This window comes from Artemia franciscana, chromosome 3, assembly GCF_032884065.1.
Source record: "Artemia franciscana chromosome 3, ASM3288406v1, whole genome shotgun sequence".
Lineage (NCBI taxonomy): Eukaryota > Metazoa > Arthropoda > Branchiopoda > Anostraca > Artemiidae > Artemia > Artemia franciscana.
This window is the reverse complement of record NC_088865.1, coordinates 37769211-37794451: the sequence shown is the minus strand read 5'-3', so window position 1 is coordinate 37794451 and position 25241 is coordinate 37769211. Positions and strand designations below refer to the sequence as shown.

The 25241-nt window shown below is 32.5% G+C and overlaps 1 protein-coding gene across 3 annotated transcripts in view; it reads right to left on the bottom strand.

The window, feature by feature from the left end:
• Nucleotides 1-25241, bottom strand: part of LOC136025249 (phenoloxidase-activating factor 2-like) — a 100462-nt gene that overhangs the window by 2519 nt on the left and 72702 nt on the right. For all 3 annotated transcript variants that reach the window (XM_065701093.1, XM_065701091.1, XM_065701092.1), the window contains exons 6-8: nt 8850-8970; nt 2763-2910; nt 455-618 (exon numbers count right to left, since the gene is read on the bottom strand). In XM_065701093.1, coding sequence (XP_065557165.1) covers nt 455-618; nt 2763-2910; nt 8850-8970 — 433 coding nt within the window. The remainder of the gene's footprint in view (nt 1-454; nt 619-2762; nt 2911-8849; nt 8971-25241) is intronic.

Here is a 25241-nt window from a genome sequence, read left to right as displayed (position 1 = left end):
CGAAATTTTCAAAGCAGAAAAAGCAATAAAAAGCGGAACTTAATTTTCACAGGGCCATATATTCCTAAGGGCCAACAAAGTTGAGAGTCAACCAAGAGTACTGAAATAAAATTTTCAAATTAGAGAAAGCAGTAAAAAGCAGAACTTAATTTTCATAGGGCCATATATCCCTAAGGGACAAAAAGTTTAGAGTCAATCAACAGTATTGAAACGAAATTTTCAAAGCAGAAAAAGCAGTAAATAACAGAACTTAATTCTCATAAGCCCATACATCCCTAAGGGCCGACAAAGTTTAGAGTAAATCAACTGTACTGAAACAAATTTTTCAAAGCAGAAAAAGCAGTAAAAAGCGGAACTTAATTTTCACAGGGCCATACAACTCTAAGGGCTAACAAAGTTTAAAGTTAATCAACAGTATTGAAACGAAATTTACAAATTAGAAAAATTCGTTTACCTTGCACGTGTCTTTTCCCTGTTCTCCTCCAGCACAAATAAAACTATCATGGAGAAGGAAACGTGAGCCAAGACGAGTTGTTCTCAATGACCCTTGACAGGCGAAACGGGGAACAACAGAAAGATCAATTTTCTTCATAATATGTTGATATTTACCTTCCTTCCCTGATGTTAAAATTCGCATTAGTATCCAGTACACATAAGAAGCTCTATTATATTATAATATTTGAATCAAAGACTGCGAGTTAGCACAAAATTTAAAAGAAGTTGGCTAAAGTCCAAAATTAAAAGAAGTTCGTACTCGAGGCAGTTGTTCTCAAATAAAATTTCCAGCACCATCTTGCGGCTCTCAGCTCATTGACAACATTAAGATACATTCATTTCTGTTACAAGATAAACAAAAGTTTGTAGAAACATTTTCTGTTTTAATGCAGCTGACCCCTACTTTGTTTCTTATGAGGTCAACGTAAATAACCTACTAAATCCATTTTAAATCCATAACCTATTAATCAATATTTATATCCATTTAATATAAGACGACGAATGCCAATTGCATGTATTTCTATATAATAATTTGTCAGACTGATTATGTTTTTTCATTCAGTATATAGTTTATACTGCTTAAGAATGTGAAGAATGATAAATAAAGTGCAGTATTTATCGTGTTGTCTGTGTTCTTCTTTATTTTTGTTTCCTTTCTTTTGCTCTTTTTGTTCTTATATACTTTCTTTTTTTCGTATTTTTTACTATTTTCCAAATCACTGCTCATGTATCTCTGAGTTCCTATGCCTAAGTTCATTCAAATTGGTTGATTGAAGAATTCAAACCTAAGAAACAAAAGAAAAACTAAAGAAAAACTAAAACAGTGAACAAGAAAAAAAAAAAAAGGAAAAATTACATCAAGTGAAATCTGAGCTATTTAAGTTAAACTTAAAACAAACAAAAGTTAAACTGAATAAAAATTCAAGCTGAAAATGAAAATAAATCATATCAAACAAGAGTACGAGTGCAACTTCATCAAAACAACAAAATAAAAATATAAAAACCAAGGAACTTTTATTTCTTCTTAATCGAGCCTATCACAGAGTAAAACACCCTAAATATTCAGTTTGCATTGGGCAAGAAGATGTGTCTTTAATTCGTAAAAATCGCAGAGGTAGAGGAGGGGGACTTTTTACAGCAGAAAATTGCAAAATTGATTTTTATTTTCCTTTTATATTTATGCTTGATAAACGGGCTCTTTAGCACAACATTTTTTATGCTTCATTTTCTTCTTTTTTTAGATCTAGTTTTAAAACTTTATCATTTTACTTTTACTGAATTTTTTATCTTCCTTGTTAGTTTAACTTAAAAATCCCAGGAAGAGTGGGTGGGGTGGAAGGGGTGTCAAAACAAGCTTTGGAAGACTGCTGCATTAGCTTATGAGACATTTATACGCATATAAAGAAGACAAGGCTTTACAAATTTTACTTTACTGCCCTATAACTCTGCGCCTTCTTCAACAAGGGAAACAGCGGTTAACTTGTTATATGGAGTATAACCATACGGTAAAGTATATAAAAAGACATTTGGTGATGAGAAAATACATGTGTGTCTAGTATGAAGCATGACAAGTGCCATTAATTTCTTTTTGAAGATTAATTCAAAAGACCTGCTGATTTAAATAGTTAGTCATGTTTTAGTGGAGTGGCAACCCCACACATGGTCATCACACTGCACTTGGTACTTTGAATAGACCGATCTGTTTGCTTTATCATCAGATGCCAAGAAAAATTGGCTGTCCTTATATCTGTTTACAAAGGAGAAAAAAAAGGCGTAAAAAATCACAGACAAAAAACAAAAATAAATACTTCGGCTTTCCATAAATCATGGTTATTTATTTTGAATTTTTATTTATTTCTTTTCGTGCAATGCTATAGGAAGCATTTGCATGACTGTGTGTCTTGTGTTGTCGTATGATTGAAATCTACAAAATACACATTCCCTTCGGTTTCAATTAAGGGCACGCACAGGGGCTACGGAAATGTCTCAACACTTTATACGTCATTGGAAGTGCAAAACGTTTAAAATTCCGGATAAAATACAAAACTTTTTATGTCAAAAACCCTCTTCAGACCCTAACACTTCTTGGAAATTTTTCAATCCTTCAACCTTGGAAAACTTTTGTGCACTTGGTTCATACTTATACTTAATTCAAGTAATTTTCCTTCCTATAATCGGGTCGTTATCAATAATGCTTTCTGAAATTAATTCGAAAAATCTGAAATATAACTAAAAAAAACGAGTTCTATGGATTTAAGTATAAATACCAAACTGATTTTTTCCCCATCCTGAAGCATAGCATCTTGAATAATCAAAGTTCTGATCTTGTTGTGGTAAGCATATCGTATCTGCTTCTGGGCCCTGACTGACCGGATTGGCTAGAAACAGCAAAGCAATATCATTGAATAGATTTGCCTAAAAAAAAGCTCGATCTATGAAGAAATCCGAATAAGTAACGAAAACCGCACTCGATGGGAGATGCGATCAAGATTCAGGTTAGGAAAAAACATTTGCATAAGGGTCAATACATTTACCCTCAATACTACTTAAAACGAAACACGTGATTTTGAGGATTCTTGAGTCGACATCTCTTATACATACTGTTACAAAAGGCAATTTGTGACTTGAAAAAAATCGGAGGTCGGTAGAGAAGTTATTTTCCAATTTTTTCCAAATTATTCGGGCCACCAAAAATCAAAGTAAATCAAATACAAAAGTTAGTTATCAGAAATTTAAGATGACCAAAGAAGTGACTTTTGAAGCAGAAGAGTCGGAAACGAAAACTAGAGAAGTAGGAGGGGACTACACACTACAGTAATCAATGTAGGCAGGCAAGAGTTAATATTACATTTCGATCCAACCTATGGAAAACATAGACATTTTCATCATAATGAAAATAAGGAAAACAGGGCTTGTATCCTAACCCTAATAATAAGGATATCCTTATTATTCACTGGGGAAGGATAATTCCGAAGCCCAATAAGCACGCCCCTTTAAGCATAAGCCTCGCACATTATTCAATTTTCACCAAAAGAATTAACAGAACTAAGAACTGTCTATTGAAATGTGTCAAGTATCGGATTTGATTGAGGCTTAGTGCTGTAGCTACTTCTATTCAATAATTTTTTAATTGTATAAAATTAAAAAAAAATATTTCAGGAACAAACTCTTGAAAGAGATTTCTTCTCTTAGATTAGTAGCATGGACTAACCAACATTTACAGCTAACTAACGAAAATACTCATATCCTGCATTTTAAATGAAACTAAGGATAATTAAACATCAACTTATACTTATCTAGAATCAAGCCAAATGCATTTTGGCTTAATTGCTTAATTGCACTTAGTAAAAAGTAAAGTGCAAGAGAGCACTGATTCCCCACCAAAAGTTTTACATCTTAGAACACTAAGGTGTCGCAAAATTCCGCCACACTTGGCATAGTCCCCAAAACACTTGGGGCTTCCCAAAACACTTGACACAATTCTGCCACGCTTGGCACGTGCCAGTTAGTGTGCATGATACAGAAGGAGAGCAAACCCTCGGCAAAGTAATTTAGAGGATTACAGATGATTGTTTTTCAAGCAGGTTTGCAGGCAAAATAGGTTAACACGCGGTGCTTATTATATGTAGGAAATAAATTAGTATACAATGATTGCTTATTATTGGAGGCGCAATTTTTTGTTTAGCTTTTACCAAGTTTTAAGCTAAATTTAAAACCTTGAAAGTTATAAATAGTGAAATTTTCGCTTAAATTTAGTCTAGATTTTTAATACCCTTATAAAGTTTCCAAATCCAAATTTCATGGGCCCCAATAACATTCTATAAAGACTAGACTCTCGGCAGTTCAGTCATAAGTCTATCTTAAGTTATAAAGCCAAAAGTTCTAAAGTTTTAAGCTCTAGCTACGCTGAGATGTGTTAAGAGCCATTATATTATTTGATAGCATTTCCCTTGTACATTATTTTTTAGTTCTTTTTATGTAAATTTTCGGCATTGTATATAAGCAGGATTTATAAATCATTATATCCTTCTTAATTTACTGTAAATCACTAGGATCTAATTAAAAACAAAAGCCAGCTCCGAAGAATATAGCAAAAGAGTTATTTTAGGATGAAGCACCATCATCACCTTCAATAGAGAAATAACCAACCGGCTCATCTCGCCGCCAACAACTTTAATACATATCCTGATCAGTCTTTCTGTATTTCATTTATTGCGAGCTAGACTTCTTTCCTTACTATAAAACCTATTACGTCACAACCTATGATTATGACGTCACTCATCAAGCTTGAACGTGAAAATCCAGCTATTTTGTAAAAGTATTTTATTTAAAATATTTTGCGTTATTACAAAAGGCACTAGATGTGATAATTTCCTTTCAAATGAGCCATTAAACAGCTCTCTGTGATATTCCAATGCCCCGCTAGCTGCAGCGAAAAATCGGAGTGAAAAAAGATGCCGCTTACAGTCACTTTTCTTGTTTCTCTAGTGGATTTTCCGCGTTATTCAAGCCAAGGAGCTTTAAGTTTCCTATATAGGGGTTTCAGACAAAGCGATTCTAATAGTTTACTTTGTGTTTTGATCTGACTCTATTTTTAGGAGTTATGGGCTATTTTATTTTTTAGTATGGGATTTGGTGGTATCTTACTAGATTGCAAGCTATTGAAGCAACCTAGATTACTTTTAACATTATTTGTAACAAATAATTATGAAGTCATTCAATCTTGTGAACAAAGATGCAAAAATATGTCAAAAACGATATCGTTTCAAATAATGTTGCTTTCTATGATGTTCTAATGCCACATTAGCGGTTGAGAAGGAACAAAAAAATAGGACATTGATGGTGATTCCCATACAAAAAAGGGATTTTCCTTGTTGTTGAGGCCAGCGATTTTCCTTGTCACTTCCTGTGTTGTGTTTTCGGCCCAGAATATTCCGACCATGTACTCTTTTTTCGATCCAATACTGATTTTAAGAGGTTTAGGCAATTTTTTGGGTTACATAGTCAGTGCTTAGTAATCCGTTTCGACTTATTAATGAACTGCTCGTCGTTTACATCAGTTTTAACTGGTGATTTTTTAATACTTGACAGTCATTCCTTGGAAACACGTTTTAAAGTCTTCAGTTACCATGAGATATACTTTTTTCTTTACTAGGTTACATATGACAGTGCAACTAGGTTGCAACTCTTATTATATCTTTTCTTTAATTTCTAGAGTTACTCTTTGATAAAGTCAGTAGTAACACATACCAGAGAAAGTCTCAAAAAAGACATTTTTTTCTCTTTCTTTGTGACAGAAACTGTCTGCTGAGTAATTCAGACTACAGGTGTAGAGACCGTAATGTATGCTATTTTGTAAAAATCAAAAACCAACTGACTGTATAATGAGAAATACTCGCTGGTAGGATATCCGTCAGGTACCCGCTGTTGTGCCCGCAGACCTAATTATCAGATAAATGGCCTGTTCACGCTCAAACTTGTTTTGGTCAGACACTCTGATCAATAAAAGAGAATGATATTTTCTATGCCCTTTTTTGGTTACTCCCTAGCCCGCTAAGTTTGGGAAGAGTGTTTTAGATGAATTCGTAATATATTGTGAGAGGTGGCACCTACATTTACAATCCATTGGTACATATCTCCCTGCCCTTCCTCAATACCCGTTGTATCACGTCGTACGACTTTTAACAAAGCAAATAGTTGTGGACATTAGTCAATTGTATAGGTAGTTTTTTTTTATTAAGTGAGTTAATATCGATTACTAGCCCCGAAGCCTCTTGGAGGACAAGCATAAATTGAAAAAGGACCTTAGCGTCTGGAGAAAAAATTGTTTGCCTTCTCCTTCAAAGAAGGTCCCCTTACATTTCTCTAAAAAAAAAAGGAAACTATTACATAATGTTTCAACTCAGTCTTAAGATATAGGATAGGGCAGGTATACCTACCAAACTACGTTATAATTCATCAACTGTTAAAGAAATTTACTTATACACAGCCTCTGTACATTAGGTCCTATACCCTCTTGTCTTCGCGCTTCAAGTGTGAAGAATAAAAACACTTTTAATCCGTTAGATGAGCGGGTACCAATTGAATCTGATTTTTAAAGTTTATTTCTAGGAGAAATAAAGTCCTAAGTTTTTTGTTTTTTTTCTAATTCGTACACGTATACATTATTCGCTTATTCATGGTCTCAATGATGCTAAAATTTGCAAGAAGAGTAAATTTTATCTTAGTTCATTGAAAAGGGCCTAGATGGTGATCACACTCATTAACACTTCTATACATAGCACGCGAGCTAAAGCAAAAGCTCGTTGGAAGAAATCATTATGTCAGAGAGAATAGAGGTAGCTCAAAAACGGTGCCTAAGAATTATTTTCAATGAGAATAAAGTCCCTTGTATATCCCTTCTTTTAAGAGACAATCTGGCCACCTTCAAGGAAAAAGAACCAAAAATTTACTTGTTTTTAAGTAAGATTGTTCCCTTCTAATTACGTGATTTTCAATCTTCTTGACATTTTGGTAATTTTTTTTTACTTAAATTTGTTTTTTTTTGTAAGTGTGATTTTTGACTCTAAAATGCAAATTCGGCCCGACTGAGTTTGTGAAAGCGATCTTTCTGAAATAAAATCTTATCTTATATTTACCCCTTGCTCAAGAACCCAAAAGTTTCATTATCACCTTAAAAATAAATATAGAAGCGTCCCCCAGTAGCGAAAAAAACAAGATATACATACAAAAACATAAACTTCGTCACACTTTAGTGAAACATAATGACTGCACACAATCTCTACAATGAGTTATAGTTCTTGCCTTTAGATAAAACGATAAAACAAGCTCTTTTATATCCACCCTAAGACCAACTGACTGATTTGATTTCTGCTATCCATGGGAACTGTTCTAACACCCACTCTACAACATCTATAGCAGCATCAGGTCCGGATTTGCCAATAGGTCCACTAGGCTCGGGCCTAGGGGCGCACAATGCCAGGGGGGCGGAAATAGATTACAACTGAATGATTTTTCGCTTAACAAAATTGGAATGATGTGATCTATCGTCAAAGTGTCAGGTGCGCTACGCTACGATGTCTCCCAAGAATGGCAGCTGAGAGTTCGATATCACCTCTCTCTTTCATTACTTTTGGCTCTTCAGTTACGTTCTGCTCACTGCTTCCACTACCATCAAATTTACGGGGATACCCCAGAAAATCTCCCAAAAATGGAGCGGCAAAAACGCGTTGGTATCGAAGCGTCAAAGCTTTAAATCCGGCCCTGTCACTGTTTTCTGGTTAGCTATTGGCTGGCTGCATCTCACAGACATTGGCAATTATACACAGCTCAAGTCTTGAATTATTAGAATATGAAAGTTAAACAAAATTGTTTTAAATCTATAACTTAATACGTTTTAATATAAGTTAATTGTTTTAAATATGTAAATTATTTCAAATATGTAAGCTAAATAAAATTTCAAATTTTTAATATAAGATGTACATAATTGGAAATGCTGGTGCACTTGCAGATATTAAGAATAAGCTTCAGGCAGGCTATGCTAACATTATCCCAAATCGTGGCCAATAGTCTCATCAGGCCTTGGATAAACTCTATTCAACGTATTGTGACCATTCATTCTTTTTCCATCAGGCTTGCACCCATTTCTTTATACTAGTGATATTCAAGATATTAGAATTTGTAATTCTTTTATTTTAAATATTTTTTGTATCTGCTTCGTTGGTATGGAAACAGTAAGGTTATTTGAATGTTTAATACAACTGATATATTGACGTCATATAATAGGTTGGACTTTAAGTTAAAAGAAGAGGCTTACATGCGGTTAGGTCCTTTGCATCTTCCCGTGCTATTGTTCTGATTTGTATTTTTTGTTTTTTATATTTAACATTGTACTAGGAAAGTTTTTTCTTTCTTTTTTGTATGCTTTCTTTTTTCACTTGTTTTTGTTAGTCCACTTAGTTACCGCATTAGTGGGTCAGAAATAAATTATTATTCGTCATATTGCGTGTTTTTCGTAAGCTATTGGGAACCTATGGTTATGTATATGCAATGTTTTATAATAACAAATGAGAGTACCTTCTTCACTCTTCACATTACTGAGTTAAACAAAGCAAAAAAAAAAAAAAAAAAAAAATCAGAGTTAAACAGAGTAAAAAAAAATAATCTATGTTGACATATTTTGTCTCTCATTTTTCACGATTTCCCTGTTATGCAATGCTTTCGAGATGTTTGTTGTCGGTCTCCGGAAATTAAGACAAAAGCCTAAATAAGAGACAATCCTTGGATTCAAGGTCAGTACACTTTGAGTAAACGGTAAACAGAAAACAGCCATGAAAAAAGAAAAAATAGAATACCCTGATATATCCGGGATGAACAACCATATCAACCACGGGGATATCCTGATGGGGATAAAATTCATATTCAGATTGAGTATCCCATTCTCCAATTCGTGCTTTCAATGCAGTTGGAGTTCGCCTAAAAATTGAAATAAATCTTTATGGTGAACAAATTTTCTTTTTCATTTCACTTTCTTCTCTAAGTTATTTTCTCACCAACAAAAAGACAAAAAACAAAAAAAATGTCTTGAAGTCTCAACAAAGTCTTGATGATACAAACACACACACACATACATACACATATATATATATATATATATATATATATATATATATATATATATATATATATATATATATATATATATATATATATATATATATATATATATATACTAGCTGTTGGGGTGGCGCTTCGCGCCACCCCAACACCTAGTTGGTGGGGGCGCTTCGCGCCCCCCCCCAAGCCCCCCCGCGCGCGTAAGTCGTTACGCGCCATAATAGTTACGCGCCATTGTAGTTGTGTCCCTATGTCCCACCTGTGAATATAGATAGATATATATATATATATATATATATATATATATATATATATATATATATATATATATATATATATATATATATCTATATATATAAAAATAAGTTGTCTGTCCGTTACGCCAGATTATATCTTCTATATATATAAAAGAAAACAAACTAGAATGTAAAAACTGGAAATTGCATAAATATTTCGAAATATTTTGACAATAGATTAAAGTAATTCGAAAAAAGAAAAATGGTAAAAAACTAAAAAAAAACTAAAAAGAAAAAACTAAAAAAATTAAAAATTAAAAAAAGAAAAACCTAAAAAGAAAAAACGTAAAAAAATAAAAAAGATAAAAAACTAAAAAAAACTAAAAAAGCTAAAAAACTAAAAAAAAACTAAAAAAAACTGGGAATTGCACAAATATTTCAATATATTTTGACAATAGATTAAAGTAATTCAAAAACCTTAAAACAGATACCCCAATTTTTGAGGTTTAATATAAATTGTTGGAGCTTTAGCATGCTTGACACGTAAAGATTTTTCCAAGTGTCAATGTTAGAATGAACATTGACAAATTGAAGAAAACAAATCAATAAAAAGAAGAAACTAAAAAAAAGAAAACACTAAAAAAGAAAAAAAACTAAAGAAGAAACTGTATCTATATATATAAAAATCTATATATATAAAAATAAGTTTTCTGTCTTTTATGTCTGTTACACTATGTCTGTTACGCCAGATTATATCTTATCTATATATATAAAAATAAGTTGTCTGTGTGTGGATCTGTGGATGGATCAGGTGACGTCACCTGAAAAAACTGGATCAGGTGACGTCAAAACTGAAAAAACTAAAAAAAGGCAAAAACTACAAAAAAAACTAAAAACTAATAAAAAAAAAATAAAAAAGCTAAAAAACTAAAAAAACTAAAAAAAGGCAAAAACTACAAAAAAACTAAAAACTAATAAAAAAGCTAAAAAACTAAAAAAACTAAAAAAAGGCAAAAACTACAAAAAAAACTAAAAACTAATAAAAAAAATAAAAAAGCTAAAAAACTAAAAAAACTAAAAAAACTAAAAAAAGGTAAAAAACTAAAAAAACTAAAACCTAAAAAAAAATAAAAAAAGGAAAAAACTGAAAAATAAGCGAAAATAAAGGTAAAAACCAATAAAAAACTAAAAAAAAACTGAAAAAACTAAAAAAGGCAAAAACTACAAAAAAAACTAAAAACTAATAAAAAAAGTAAAAAAGCTAAAAAACTAAAAAAAACTAAAAAAACTAAAAAAAGGTAAAAAACTAAAAAAAATAAAAAATAAAAAAAAAACTAAAAAAAGGAAAAAACTGAAAAATAAGCTAAAATAAAGGTAAAAACCAATAAAAAACTAAAAAGAAAAAAAGGAAAAAACTAAAAAAGATTTTCATCTAAAAAACTAAAAAAAAACTAAAAAAGGTAAAAACTAAAAGAACTAAAAAAGAAAAAAATAAATGACGACACTCAAAGAGAAAGCGACCAGGACAAAAGGAATGTTCGATTAGCAATCAACAAAGCACCGGGACACAGGGAGTATAAATGACGACCAGGACATAAGTAAAAAAAAAACTAACAAAACTAAAAAGAAGGTAAAAACTACAAAAAAACTAAAAAGAAAAAAAAAACTAAAAACTAATAAAAAAACTAAAAAATCTAAAAATCTAAATAAACTAAAAAAGAAAAAAAAAGGAAAAAAATAAAGGAGAAAAACAAAACTTAAAAAAAGGCAAAAACTACAAAAAAAACTAAAAACTAATAAAAAAAGTAAAAAAGCTAAAAAACTAAAAAAACTAAAAAAAATAAAAAAGGTAAAAAACTAAAAAAATAAAAAATAAAAAAAAACTAAAAAAAAGGAAAAAACTGAAAAATAAGCTAAAATAAAGGTAAAAACCAATAAAAAACTAAAAAGAAAAAAAGGAAAAAACTAAAAAAAATTTTCATCTAAAAAACTAAAAAAAACTAAAAAAGGTAAAAACTAAAAGAACTAAAAAAGAAAAAAATAAATGACGACACTCAAAGAGAAAGCGACCAGGACAAAAGGAATGTTCGATTAGCAATCAACAAAGCACCGGGACACAGGGAGTATAAATGACGACCAGGACATAAGTAAAAAAAAAACTAACAAAACTAAAAAGAAGGTAAAAACTACAAAAAAACTAAAAAGAAAAAAAAAACTAAAAACTAATAAAAAAACTAAAAAATCTAAAAATCTAAATAAACTAAAAAAGAAAAAAAAGGAAAAAAATAAAGGAGAAAAACAAAACTAAAAAACGAATGTATATACAGACCGGGACACCGGGATACAAATGACGACCGGGACACAGGGAATATAAATGACGACCGGGACAAAGGGACACAACTACAACGGGGACACCGGGGGAAACAGGGGGATATAAATGACGACCGGGACACCGGGACAGGGAATGGTCGATTAGCAATCACCATCAACAAAGCTCAAGGGCAATCATTAGAATCATGAGGTATAGATCTGAATACAGATTGTTTTCCCATGGGTGGCACGAAGCGCCACCCCAACAGCTAGTATATATATATATATATATATATATATATACTAGCTGTTGTTCGCGCCACCCCAACACCTAGTTCGTGGGGGCGCTTCGCGCCCCCCAAGCCCCCCCGCGCGCGTGTCATTATGCACCATATTAGTTACGCACCATTGTAATTGTGTCCCTGTGTCCCAGTCGTCATTTATATTCCCTGTGTCCCGGTGTCCCAGTCTGTAATTTCTCTTTGAGTGTCCCGGTCGTCATTTATATTCCCTGTGTCCCGGTGTCCCGGTCGTCATTATAAACATTATATTCCCTGTGTCCCGGTCATCATTTGTGTCCCGGTGTCCCAGTCTGTAATATCTCTTTGATTGTCCCGGTCGTCATTTATATTCCCTGTGTCCCGGTCGTCATTTGTATCCCGGTGTCCTGGTCTGTATATACATTCATTTTTGAATTGGTATATGATGAAATAATTCAGACGTCATATGCGGAAAAACACGACTTCAGTCGACAGACAGACGCACAAACAAACAACTTGTTTATATATATATATATATATATATATATATATATATATATATATATATATATATATATAAGATAGATAGATTCCCTGTGTCCCGGTCGTCTTTTGTATCCCGGTGTCCCGGTCTGTATATACATTCGTTTTTGAATTAATATATGATGAAATAATTTTTTTGTTTTTTTCCTTTTTTTCTTTTTAGTTTTTTCTTTTGGTTTTTACCTTTTTTTTTAGCTTTTTTAGTTTTTTTCCTTTTTCTTTTTAGTTTTATTAGTTTTTTTGTTTTTACCTTTTTTTTGTTTTTTTAGTTTTTTTTATTTTTTAGTTTTTTTTGTAGTTTTTACTTTTCTTAGTTTTTTTTCTTCTTTTGTATTAATGCTAAAACCAAAGTTCGAACCTATATATATGGTTTTATATATATATATATATATTTGTCCTGGTCGCCTTATAGGTTTGTCCTGGTCGCTTTCTCTTTGAGTGTCGTCATTTATTTTTTTCTTTTTTAGTTCTTTTAGTTTTTACCTTTTTTAGTTTTTTTTAGTTTTTTAGATGAAATTTTTTTTTAGTTTTTTCCTTTTTTTCTTTTTAGTTTTTTATTGGTTTTTACCTTTATTTTAGCTTATTTTTCAGTTTTTTCCTTTTTTTTATTTTTTTTTTATTTTTTTTAGTTTTTTACCTTTTTTTAGTTTTTTTAGTTTTTTTAGTTTTTTAGCTTTTTTTATTAGTTTTTAGTTTTTTTTGTAGTTTTTGCCTTTTTTTAGTTTTTTCAGTTTTTTTTTTTAGTTTTTTATTGGTTTTTACCTTTATTTTAGCTTATTTTTCAGTTTTTTCCTTTTTTTTAGTTTTTTTTTAGTTTTTAGTTTTTTTAGTTTTTTACCTTTTTTTAGTTTTTTTAGTTTTTTTAGTTTTTTAGCTTTTTTATTTTTTTTATTAGTTTTTAGTTTTTTTTTGTATTTTTTGCCTTTTTTTAGTTTTTTTAGTTTTTTAGCTTTTTTATTAGTTTTTAGTTTTTTTTGTAGTTTTTGCCTTTTTTAGTTTTTTTAGTTTTTTAGCTTTTTTATTTTTTTTTATTAGTTTTTAGTTTTTTTTGTAGTTTTTGCCTTTTTTTTAGTTTTTTCAGTTTTGACGTCACCTGATCCAGTTTTTTCAGGTGACGTCACCTGATCCATCCACAGATCCACACACAGACAACTTATTTTTATATATATAGATATATAGATTTTTATGTATATAGATACAGTTTCTTCTTTAGTTTTTTTTTTCTTTTTTAGTTTTTTCGTTTTTTAGTTTCTTCTTTTTATTGATTTGTTTTCTTCAATTTGTCAATGTTCATTCTAACATTGACACTTGGAAAAATCTTTACGTGCCAAGCATGCTAAAGCTCCAACAATTTATATTAAACCTCAAATTTGGGGTATCTGTTTTAAGGTTTTCGAATTACTTTAATCTATTGTCAAAATATATTGAAATATTTGTGCAATTCCCAGTTTGTTTTTTTTTTAGTTTTTTCTTTTTTTTTAGTTTTTTAGCTTTTTTAGTTTTTTTTTAGTTTTTATCTTTTTTATTTTTTTAGGTTTTTTCTTTTTTAATTTTTTTTAATTTTTAATTTTTAGTTTTTTCTTTTTAGTTTCTTTTTTTAGTTATTCCATTTTTCTTTTTTCGAATTACTTTAATCTATTGTCAAAATATTTCGAAATATTTATGCAATTTCCAGTTTTTACATTCTAGTTTGTTTTCTTTTTTATATATAGAAGATATAATCTGGCGTAACGGACAGACAACTTATTTTTATATATATACTAGCTGTTGGGGTGGCGCTTCGCGCCACCCCAACAGTTTGTTTGTTTGTGGGTTTGAATTTGACGTCATTATAAGTATATAAGGCTTTGTATATGACGTCATTACAAGATGACACTACAGACCGGGACACCGGGACACAAATGACGACCGGGACACAGGGAATATAAATGACGACCGGGACACTCAAAGAGAAATTACAGACCGGGACACCGGGACACAAATGACGACCGGGACACCGGGACAGAGGGAATATAAATGACTACCGGGACACTCAAAGAGAGATTACAGACTGGGATACCGGGACACTTTTGGCTATTTTTTGGCTATTTTGGTTTTTTGGCTATTTTCTATGCCAAAAAACTTGCTGCTGATAGAGAAAGTAAGAAAAGAAATCGTGCCGAGGAATCACAAGAACAGCAAGAAAACAGGCTTGCAGCTGATAGAGAAAGTAAGAAAAGAAAGCGTGCCGAGGAATCACAAGAACAGCAAGAAAACAGGCTTGCGGCTAAAGAGCGCAAAACCGCTCAGTTAGATGAAAATCCACCAGGAAAGCGAGAGTCAAAACATATCAAAACTGAAAATGATAGCGATGATGATTGGGTTTGGGATTTTAACTTGGATAAGGTCATCAATGCCTACCAGATTTAAGTTAAAAAACAAAGGTTCGGCAATATGTACTTCATAGTGACGCTGAAAAATAAAGAAGAAAAAAAAAATGAAAAATGTAAAAAACTAAAAAGAAAAAACACTCAAAGATAAATTACAGACCGGGACACAAATGACGACCGACAAAGAGGGAATATAAATGACGAACGGGAACCTCAAAGAAAAATTACAGACTGGGACACCCGGGCACAAATCACGACCGGGAATATAAATGACGACCGGGACACAGAGACACAACTACAACGGGGACGCCGGGGGCACAGGCGGGATATATAATTGACGACTGAGACACAGGGATTGTTTGAATAGAAATTACTGACCGGCACACAAATGACGACCGGGACACTGGGACACAGGGAATATAAATGACGACCGGGACATTCAAAGAGAAATTACAAACTGGGACACCAGGACACAAATGACGACCGGGACACAGGGAATATAAATGCTATTTATATGCACAGATAATGGGACAGCGAAGAATGTTGTATATTCGCATGTTTTACGTAATTAAAAATATATATTTATATCTATCTCTATTCACAGGTGGGACACAGGGACACAGCTACAATGGCGCGTAACTAATATGGCGCGTAACGACTTACGCGCGCGAGGGGGCTTGGGGGGGGGGGGGGGCGCGTCGCGCCCCACATAAGTATAAGTAAAATAAGTTGTCTGTCTGTCTGTGGATCAGGTGACGTCATGTTTCTGTGTCGACTGACGTCATGAAGTTAGTTGTCGTCATTTTTGCTATGACGGTGACGTCATTAAAGATATTTAAAGATACAATGGCAACACCCGAGGAAGCTGCTCAAAACGAATGTATTCAAGCCGAAGTAGCTGAGTTGGTAAAGCGTTATGTTTCAGGTTCTAGGTCCGAGAGGCTCCAGGTTTGAACCTTGGCTTTAGCATTAATACAAAAGAAGAAAAAAACTAAAAAAGGTAAAAACTACAAAAAAACTAAAAAGAAAATATATATATCTATATATATAAAAATAAGTTGTCTGTGTGTGGATCTGTGGATCAGGTGACGATCCACAAAAAAGGTAAAAAACTAAAAACTAAAAAAAAAACTGAAAAAACTAAAAAAAGGCAAAAACTACAAAAAAAACTAAAAACTAATAAAAAAAATAAAAAAGCTAAAAAACTAAAAAAACTAAAAAAACTAAAAAACTAAAAAAACTAAAAACTAAAAAAAAAAACTTAAAAAAAGGAAAAAACTGAAAAATAGAAGAGAAAAAGAAAACTAATACAATTAAGAATAAAATAAAAAAAAATAAAAAAGATAAAAACTAAAAAAAAAGTAAAAAGAAAAAACGAAAAAAACTAAAAAAGCTAAAAAAAAGGTAAAAACCAATAAAAAACTAAAAAGAAAAAAGGAAAAAAACTAAAAAAACAAAAACTAAAAAAAAACTTAAAAAAAAGGAAAAAACTGAAAAATAGAAGAGAAAAAGAAAACTAATAAAATTAAGAATAAAAATAAAAAAAAATAAAAAAGATAAAAACTAAAAAAAAAAGTAAAAAGAAAAAACGAAAAAAACTAAAAAAGCTAAAAAAAGGTAAAAACCAATAAAAAACTAAAAAGAAAAAAAGGAAAAAAACTAAAAAAAAATTTTCATCTAAAAAACTAAAAAAAAAATAAAAAAGGTAAAAACTAAAAGAACTAAAAAAGAAAAAAAAACTACAAAAAGGAAAAAAACTGAAAAATAAAGGAGAAACAATCTAAATAAATGACGACACTCAAAGAGAAAGCGACCGGGACAAAAGGAATGTTCGATTAGCAATCAACAAAGCACCGGGACACAGGGAGTATAAATGACGACGACCGGGACACAGGGACATAACTACAAAGGGGACGCCGGGGCGCACAGGGGGATACATAAATGAATAAAATTAAGAATAAAATAAAAAAAAATAAAAAAGATAAAAACTAAAAAAAAAGTAAAAAGAAAAAACGAAAAAAACTAAAAAAGCTAAAAAAAAGGTAAAAACCAATAAAAAACTAAAAAGAAAAAAAAGAAAAAAAACTAAAAAAAATTTTCATCTAAAAAACTAAAAAAAACTAAAAAAGGTAAAAACTAAAAGAACTAAAAAAGAAAAAAAACTAAAAAAAGGAAAAAAACTGAAAAATAAAGGAGAAACAATCTAAATAAATGACGACACTCAAAGAGAAAGCGACCGGGACAAAAGGAATGTTCGATTAGCAATCAACAAAGCACCGGGACACAGGGAGTATAAATGACGACGACCGGGACACAGGGACATAACTACAAAGGGGACGCCGGGGTGCACAGGGGGATATATAAATGACGATGGCGACTCAGGGAATGGTCGATTCACAGGTGGGACATAGGGACACAACTACAATGGCGCGTAACTAATATGGCGCGTAACGACTTACGCGCGCGGGGGGGGCTTGGGGGGGGCGCGAAGCGCCCCCACCAACTAGGTGTTGGGGTGGCGCGAAGCGCCACCCCAACAGCTAGTATATATATATATATATATATATATATATATATATATATATATATATATATATATATATATATATATATATATATATATATATATCTATATATATAAAAATAAGTTGTCTGTGTGTGGATCTGTGGATGGATCAGGTGACGTCATGTTTGTCCGCATATGACGTCTGAATTATTTCACACTAATACAAAAGAAGAAAAAAACTAAAAAAGGTAAAAACTACAAAAAAACTAAAAAGAAAAAAAACTAAAAAAGCTAAAAAACTAAAAAAAACTAAAAAAAGGTAAAAATCTAATAACTAAAAAAAAACTGAAAAAAATAAAAAAAGGCAAAAACTACAAAAAAAATAAAAACTAATAAAAAAACTAAAAAAGCTAAAAAACTAAAAAAACTAAAAAAAACTAAAAAAAGGTAAAAAACTAAAAAAAAAACTAAAAACTAAAAAAGAAAAAAACTAAAAAAAAGGAAAAAACTGAAAAATAAAAGAGAAAAAGAAAACTAAAAAAATATGAATAAATATATATAAAAATAAGTTGTTTGTGGGTTATGTCTGTCTGTCTGTCTGTCGAGTGACGTCGTGTTTGTCCGCATATGACGTCTGAATTATTTCACACTAATACAAAAGAAGAAAAAAAACTAAAAAAGGTAAAAACTACAAAAAAAAACTAAAAAGAAAAAAAACTAAAAAAGCTAAAAAACTAAAAAAAACTAAAAAAAGGTAAAAAACTAAAAACTAAAAAAAACTGAAAAAACTAAAAAAAGTCAAAAACTAAAAAAAAACTAAAAACTAATAAAAAAACTAAAAAAGCTAAAAAACTAAAAAAACTAAAAAAACTAAAAAAAGGTAAAAAACAAAAAAAAACTAAAAACTAAAAAAGAAAAAACTAAAAAAAAGGAAAAAACTGAAAAATAAGAGAAAAAGAAAACTAAAAAAATATTAATAAACGTCGTGTTTGTCCGCATATGACGTCTGAATTATTTCACATTAATACAAAAGAAGAAAAAAAACTAAAAAAGGTAAAAACTACAAAAAAAACTAAAAAGAAAAAAACTAAAAATGCTAAAAAACTAAAAAAAGGTAAAAAACTAAAAACTAAAAAAAACTGAAAAAACTAAAAAAAGGCAAAAACTAAAAAAAAACTAAAAACTAATAAAAAACTAAAAAAGCTAAAAACTAAAAAAACTAAAAAAAGGTAAAAAACAAAAAAAAAATAAAAACTAAAAAGAAAAAACTAAAAAAAAGGAAAAAACTGAAAAATAAGAGAAAAAGAAAACTAAAAAAATATTAATAAATATAAAAAAAAAAAATCTAAAATCTAAATAAACTAAAAAAGAAAAAAAAAAAAAAGGAAAAAAATAAAGGAGAAAAACAAAACTAAAAAACGAATGTATATACAGACCGGGACACCGGGATACAAATGACGACCGGGACACAGGGAATATACATGACGACCGGGACACAGGGACACAACTACAATGGGGACGCCGGGGGGCACAGGGGGATATAAATGACGACCGGGACACCGGGACACAAGGAATATAAATGACGACCGGGACACCGGGACACAAGGAATATAAATGACGCCCGGGACACTCAAAGAGAAATCACAGACTGGAAACACCGGGACACAAATGACGACCGGGACACAGGGAATATAAATGACGACCGGGACACAGGGACATAACTACAAAGGGGACGCCGGGGTGCACAGGGGGATATATAAATGACGATGGCGACTCAGGGAATGGTCGATTAGCAATCACCATCAACAAAGCTCAAGGGCAATCATTAGAATCATGAGGTATAGATCTGAATACGGATTGTTTTCCCATGGACCATTATATGTTGCATGTTCAAGAGTCGGTAAACCTGACAATCTATTTATATGCACAGACAATGGGACAGCATATATATATATATATATATATATATATATATATATATATATATATATATATATATATATATATATATATATATATATATATATATATATATATATATATATATATATATATATATATATATATATATATATATCTATCTATATTCACAGGTGGGACATAGGGACACAACTACAATGGCGCGTAACTAATATGGCGCGTAACGACTTACGCGCGCGGGGGGGCTTGGGGGGGCGCGAAGCGCCCCACCAACTAGGTGTTGGGGTGGCGCGAAGCGCCACCCCAACAGCTAGTATATATATATATATATATATATATATATATATATATATATATATATATATATATATAAATGTGTTTTTAACTACGTAAAAACTTGCGAATATACAACATTCTTTGCTGTCCCATTGTCTGTGCATATAAATAGATTGTCAGGTTTACCGACTCTTGAACATGCAACATATAATGGTCCATGGGAAAACAATCCGTATTCAGATCTATACCTCATGATTCTAATGATTGCCCTTGAGCTTTGTTGATGGTGATTGCTAATCGACCATTTCCTGTGTCGCTATCGTCATTTTATATCCCCCTGTGCCCCCCGGCGTCCCCTTTGTAGTTTTGTCCTGTGCCCCGGTCGTCATTTATATTCCCTGTGTCCCGGTCGTCATTTGTGTCCCGGTGTCCCAGTCTGTGATTTCTCTTTGAGTGTCCCGGGCGTCATTTATATTCCTTGTGTCCCGGTGTCCCGGTCGTCATTTATATTCCCCTGTGCCCCCCAGCGTCCCCCGTTGTAGTTGTGTCCCTGTGTCCCGGTCGTCATTTATATTCCCTGTGTCCCGGTCGTCATTTGTATCCCGGTGTCCCGGTCTGTATATACATTCGTTTTTTAGTTTTGTTTTTCTCCTTTATTTTTCATTTTTTTCCTTTTTTATTTTTTTTTCTTTTTTAGTTTTTTAGCTTTTTTAGTTTTTTTATTAGTTTTTAGTTTTTTTTTCTTTTAGTTTTTTTGTAGTTTTTACCTTTTTTTTAGTTTTTTTAGTTTTTTTTTACTTATGTCCTGGTCGTCATTTATACTCCCTGTGTCCCGGTCGTCATTTGTGTCCGGGAAAAACAGTCCATATTCAGATCTATACCTCATGATTCTAATGATTGCCCTTGAGCTTTGTTGATGGTGATTGCTAATCGAAAATTGCCTGTGTCCCCGTCGTCATTTATATATCCCCCCTGTGCCCCCGGCGTCACCGTTGTAGATGTGTCCCTGCGTCCCGGTCGTCATTTATATTCCCTGTTACCCGGTCGTCATCCCGGTGTCTCTATTAATGCTAAAGCCAAGGTATATGATGAAATAATTCAGACGTCATATTATGTGATGAAAATTTTTTTTAGTTTTTTCCTTTTTTTCTTTTTAGTTTTTTTTTATTGGTTTTTACCTTTTTTTTTAGCTTTTTTAGTTTTTTTTCGTTTTTTCTTTAAATTTTTTTTGTAGTTTTTATCATTTTTAGTTTTTTTATTTTTATTTATAATTTTTTAGTTTTCTTTTTCTCTTTTATTTTTCAGTTTTTTCCTTTTTTTAGTTTTTTTCTTTTTTAGTTTTAGTTTTTTTAGTTTTTTACCTTTTTTTAGTTTTTTTAGTTTTTTTTAGTTTTTTAGCTTTTTAGTTTTTTTATTAATTTTTAGTTTTTTTTGTAGTTTTTGCCTTTTTTTAGTTTTTTAAGTTTTTTTTTAGTTTTTATTTTGTTTACCTTTTTTTAGTTTTTTTTTTTAGTTTTTTAACTTTTTTAGTTTTTTTTCTTTTTATTTTTTTTTGTAGTTTTTACCTTTTTTAGTTTTTTTTTCTTCTTTTGTATTAGTGTGAAATAATTCAGACGTCATGTGCGGACAAACACGACGTCACTCGACAGACAGACATAACCCACAAACAACTTATTTATATATATATATATATATATATATATATATATATATATATATATATATATATATATATATACTAGCTGTTGGGGTGGCGCTTCGCGCCACCCCAACACCTAGTTGGTGGGGGCGCTTTGCGCCCCCCCCCAAGCCCCCCCCGCGCGCGTAAGTCGTTACGCGCCATATTAGTTACGCGCCATTGTAGTTGTGTCCCTATGTCCCACCTGTGAATATAGATAGATATATTATATATATGTTTTTAACTACGTAAAACTTGCGAATATACAACATTCTTTGCTGTCCCATTGTCTGTGCATATAAATAGATTGTCAGGTTTACCGACTCTTGAACATGCAACATATAATGGTCCATGGGAAAACAATCCGTATTCAGATCTATACCTCATGATTCTAATGATTGCCCTTGAGCTTTGTTGATGGTGATTGCTAATCGACCATTTCCTGTGTCGCTATCGTCATTTATATATCCCCCCTGTGCCCCCCGGCGTCCCCTTTGTAGTTTTGTCCCTGTGCCCCGGTCGTCATTTATATTCCCTGTGTCCCGGTCGTCATTTGTGTCCCGGTGTCCCAGTCTGTGATTTCTCTTTGAGTGTCCCGGGCGTCATTTATATTCCTTGTGTCCCGGTGTCCCGGTCGTCATTTATATCCCCCTGTGCCCCCCAGCGTCCCCGTTGTAGTTGTGTCCCTGTGTCCCGGTCGTCATTTATATTCCCTGTGTCCCGGTCGTCATTTGTATCCCGGTGTCCCCGGTCTGTATATACATTCGTTTTTTAGTTTTGTTTTTCTCCTTTATTTTTCATTTTTTTCCTTTTTTCTTTTTTTTTCTTTTTTAGTTTTTTAGCTTTTTTAGTTTTTTTATTAGTTTTTAGTTTTTTTTTCTTTTAGTTTTTTTGTAGTTTTTACCTTTTTTTAGTTTTTTTAGTTTTTTTTTACTTATGTCCTGGTCGTCATTTATACTCCCTGTGTCCCGGTCGTCATTTGTGTCCGGGAAAAACAGTCCATATTCAGATCTATACCTCATGATTCTAATGATTGCCCTTGAGCTTTGTTGATGGTGATTGCTAATCGACCATTCCCTGTCCCGGTGTCCCGGTCGTCATTTATATCCCCCTGTTTCCCCCGGTGTCCCCGTTGTAGTTGTGTCCCTGTGTCCCGGTCGTCATTTATATTCCCTGTGTCCCGGTCGTCATTTGTATCCCGGTGTCCCGGTCTGTATATACATTCGTTTTTTAGTTTTGTTTTTCTCCTTTATTTTTTTCCTTTTTTTTTCTTTTTTAGCTTATTTAGATTTTTATATTTTTTAGTTTTTTTATTAGTTTTTAGTTTTTTTTTCTTTTTAGTTTTTTTGTCCCGGTCGTCATTTATATCCCCCTGTTTCCCCCGGTGTCCCCGTTGTAGTTACAACATTCTTTGCTGTCCCATCGTCTGTACATATAAATAGATTGTCAGGTTTACCGACTCTTGAACATGCAACGCATAATGGTCCATGGGAAAACAATCCGTATTCAGATCTATACCTCATGATTCTATTGATTGCCCTTGAGCTTTGTTGATGGTGATTGCTAATCGACCATTTCCTTTGTTGCCGTCGTCATTTATATATCCCCCTGTGCCCCCCGGCGTCCCCGTTGTAGTTGTGTCCCTGTGTCCGGGTCGTCATTTATATTCCCTGTGTCCCCGTCGTCATCTGTGTCCCGGTGTCCCAGTCTGTGATTTCTATTTCAGTGTCCCGGGCGTCATTTATATTCGTCAGGATATTGTAGGGCATCGTAGCATCGATGAGTTTAAGCAATTCTTGTCAGCTGATTGTTTCGCCTATAAAGAATATTATCTCGAGGTAAGAACTGATCACCGACCACAACGATTGCCACTTTGTTGATAGTTGCGTATCAGGAGGCATCAATTCGATTGCTGTTTTTAAGCAGAAGCACTAAATTATTATTTTTGTGGAAAAGATGATATATATAAATATATATATATATATTTTCTTTTTAGTTTTTTGTAGTTTTTACCTTTTTTAGTTTTTTTCTTCTTTTGTATTAATGCTAAAGCCAAGGTTCAAACCTGGAGCCTCTCGGACCGAGAACCTGAAACATAACGCTTTACCAGCTCAACTACTTCGGCGTGAATACATTCGTTTTGAGCAGCTTCCTCGGGTGTTGCCATTGTAGGTTCTTCAGTCATTTTACAATTAGAAACTTCTCTTTCAACGGTCTTCTTACAATTAAAAATTTGTCTTTGAACGATATTCTTAAATACCTGTGTCCTGGTCGTCATTTATATTGCCTGTGTCCCGGTCGTCATTTGTGTCCCGGTATCCCAGTCTGTAATTTCTCCTTGAGTGTCCCGGTCGTTATTTATATTCCCTCTGTCCCGGTCGTCATTTGTGTCCCGGTCTGTAATTTCTCTTTGAGTGTTTTTTCTTTTTAGTATTTTTTAGTTTTTTACATTTTTCTTTTTTCAGTTTTCTTTTTCTTCTTTATTTTTCAGCTTCACTATGAAATACATATCGCCGAACCTTTGTTTTTTTAACTAAAATCTGGTAGGCATTGATGACCTTATCCAAGTCAAGATCCTAAACCCAATCATCATCGCTATCATTTTCAGTTTTGATATGTTTTGACTCTCGCTGTCCAGGTGGATCTTCATCTAACTGCGCGGTTTTGCGTTCTTTAGCCTCAAGCCTGTTTCCTTGCTGTTCTTTTGATTCCTCGGCACGCTTTCTTTTCTGACTTTCTCTATCAGCAGCAAGTTTTTTGGCATAGACTCTTTGAGCATCTTCATCGGCTTTTGCTATTGTAAGTTCATCAGTCATTTTAAACTTAAACATTAATAGATTTCTACGTGAACAAATATGTCTTAAATATCTTTAATGACGTCACCGTCATAGCAAAAATGACGACAACAAACTTCATGACGCCAGTCGACACAGAAACATGACGTCACCTGATCCACAGACAGACAACTTATTTTTATATATATAGAAGATAGATATAATTCTAAAATTGTCAGACAATTTTCTATTTTGAACTAAAAACTAAAAATTATTGCTCAGACAACATAAATATTTTTGATATTTACATAATAGTGGCCGAGTGGTTAACGCGCCGAACTCACGAGCGAAGGGTCGCTGGTTCGAATCTCGGTGGTGCCGACCGTTTGGTTTAGGACGAGGGTTAGTGGCGTTTCCCCGTAAGACAAGCCAAAAGTCCACCCAGCTTCAAATGGGTACCTAGAGAAATCTAGGGAAAAGCACGGGAAAGCGTCGGATGACTTGCCCCCAACCACGCATTGCACCCCGGCCGAGGGCGGAGAATCAGGAGATCGGCACCTGCGCTACGCGAACCCTAATCGGTTTGCTTGCGAAAGTTTGCTTTTTTTTTTGCTTTTTTAGTGGTTCTGGACTGAAAACTAAATATGCTAATCAAATTGGGAATTGCAATCTTTTAGGTTGAAAAGGCAGATCCATTTTAATCATGAGAATGCGTGGAATAAGAAAAGCCTCACCCTCAAAAGGCCCTGTCAAGATTGTTGCCTCTATTACGTTATAACAGACATAACACGTCATTTGTGTCCCGGTGTCCCGGTCTGTAGTTTCGTTAGTCGACAAACATGACGTAAGACGACAAACAACTTCATGACGACATACAGCTCAATCCTTATAATGACGTCAGTCGAAAAACATGACATCAGTCGACAGACAGACAAACAACTTATTTTTATATATATAGATATATATATATATATATATATATATATATATATATATATATATATATATATATATATATATATATATATATATATATATATATATATATATATATATATATACATATATTGTGATTCCTCGGCAAGCTTTCTGTTCTTACTTTCTCTATCAGCCGCAAGCCTGTTTTCTTACTGTTCTTGTGATTCCTCGGCACGCTTTCGTTTCTTACTTTCTCTATCAGCCGCCAGTTTTTTGGCATAGACTCTTTGAACAGCTTCCTCGGCTGTTGCCATTGTAGGTTCTTCAGTCATTTTACAAT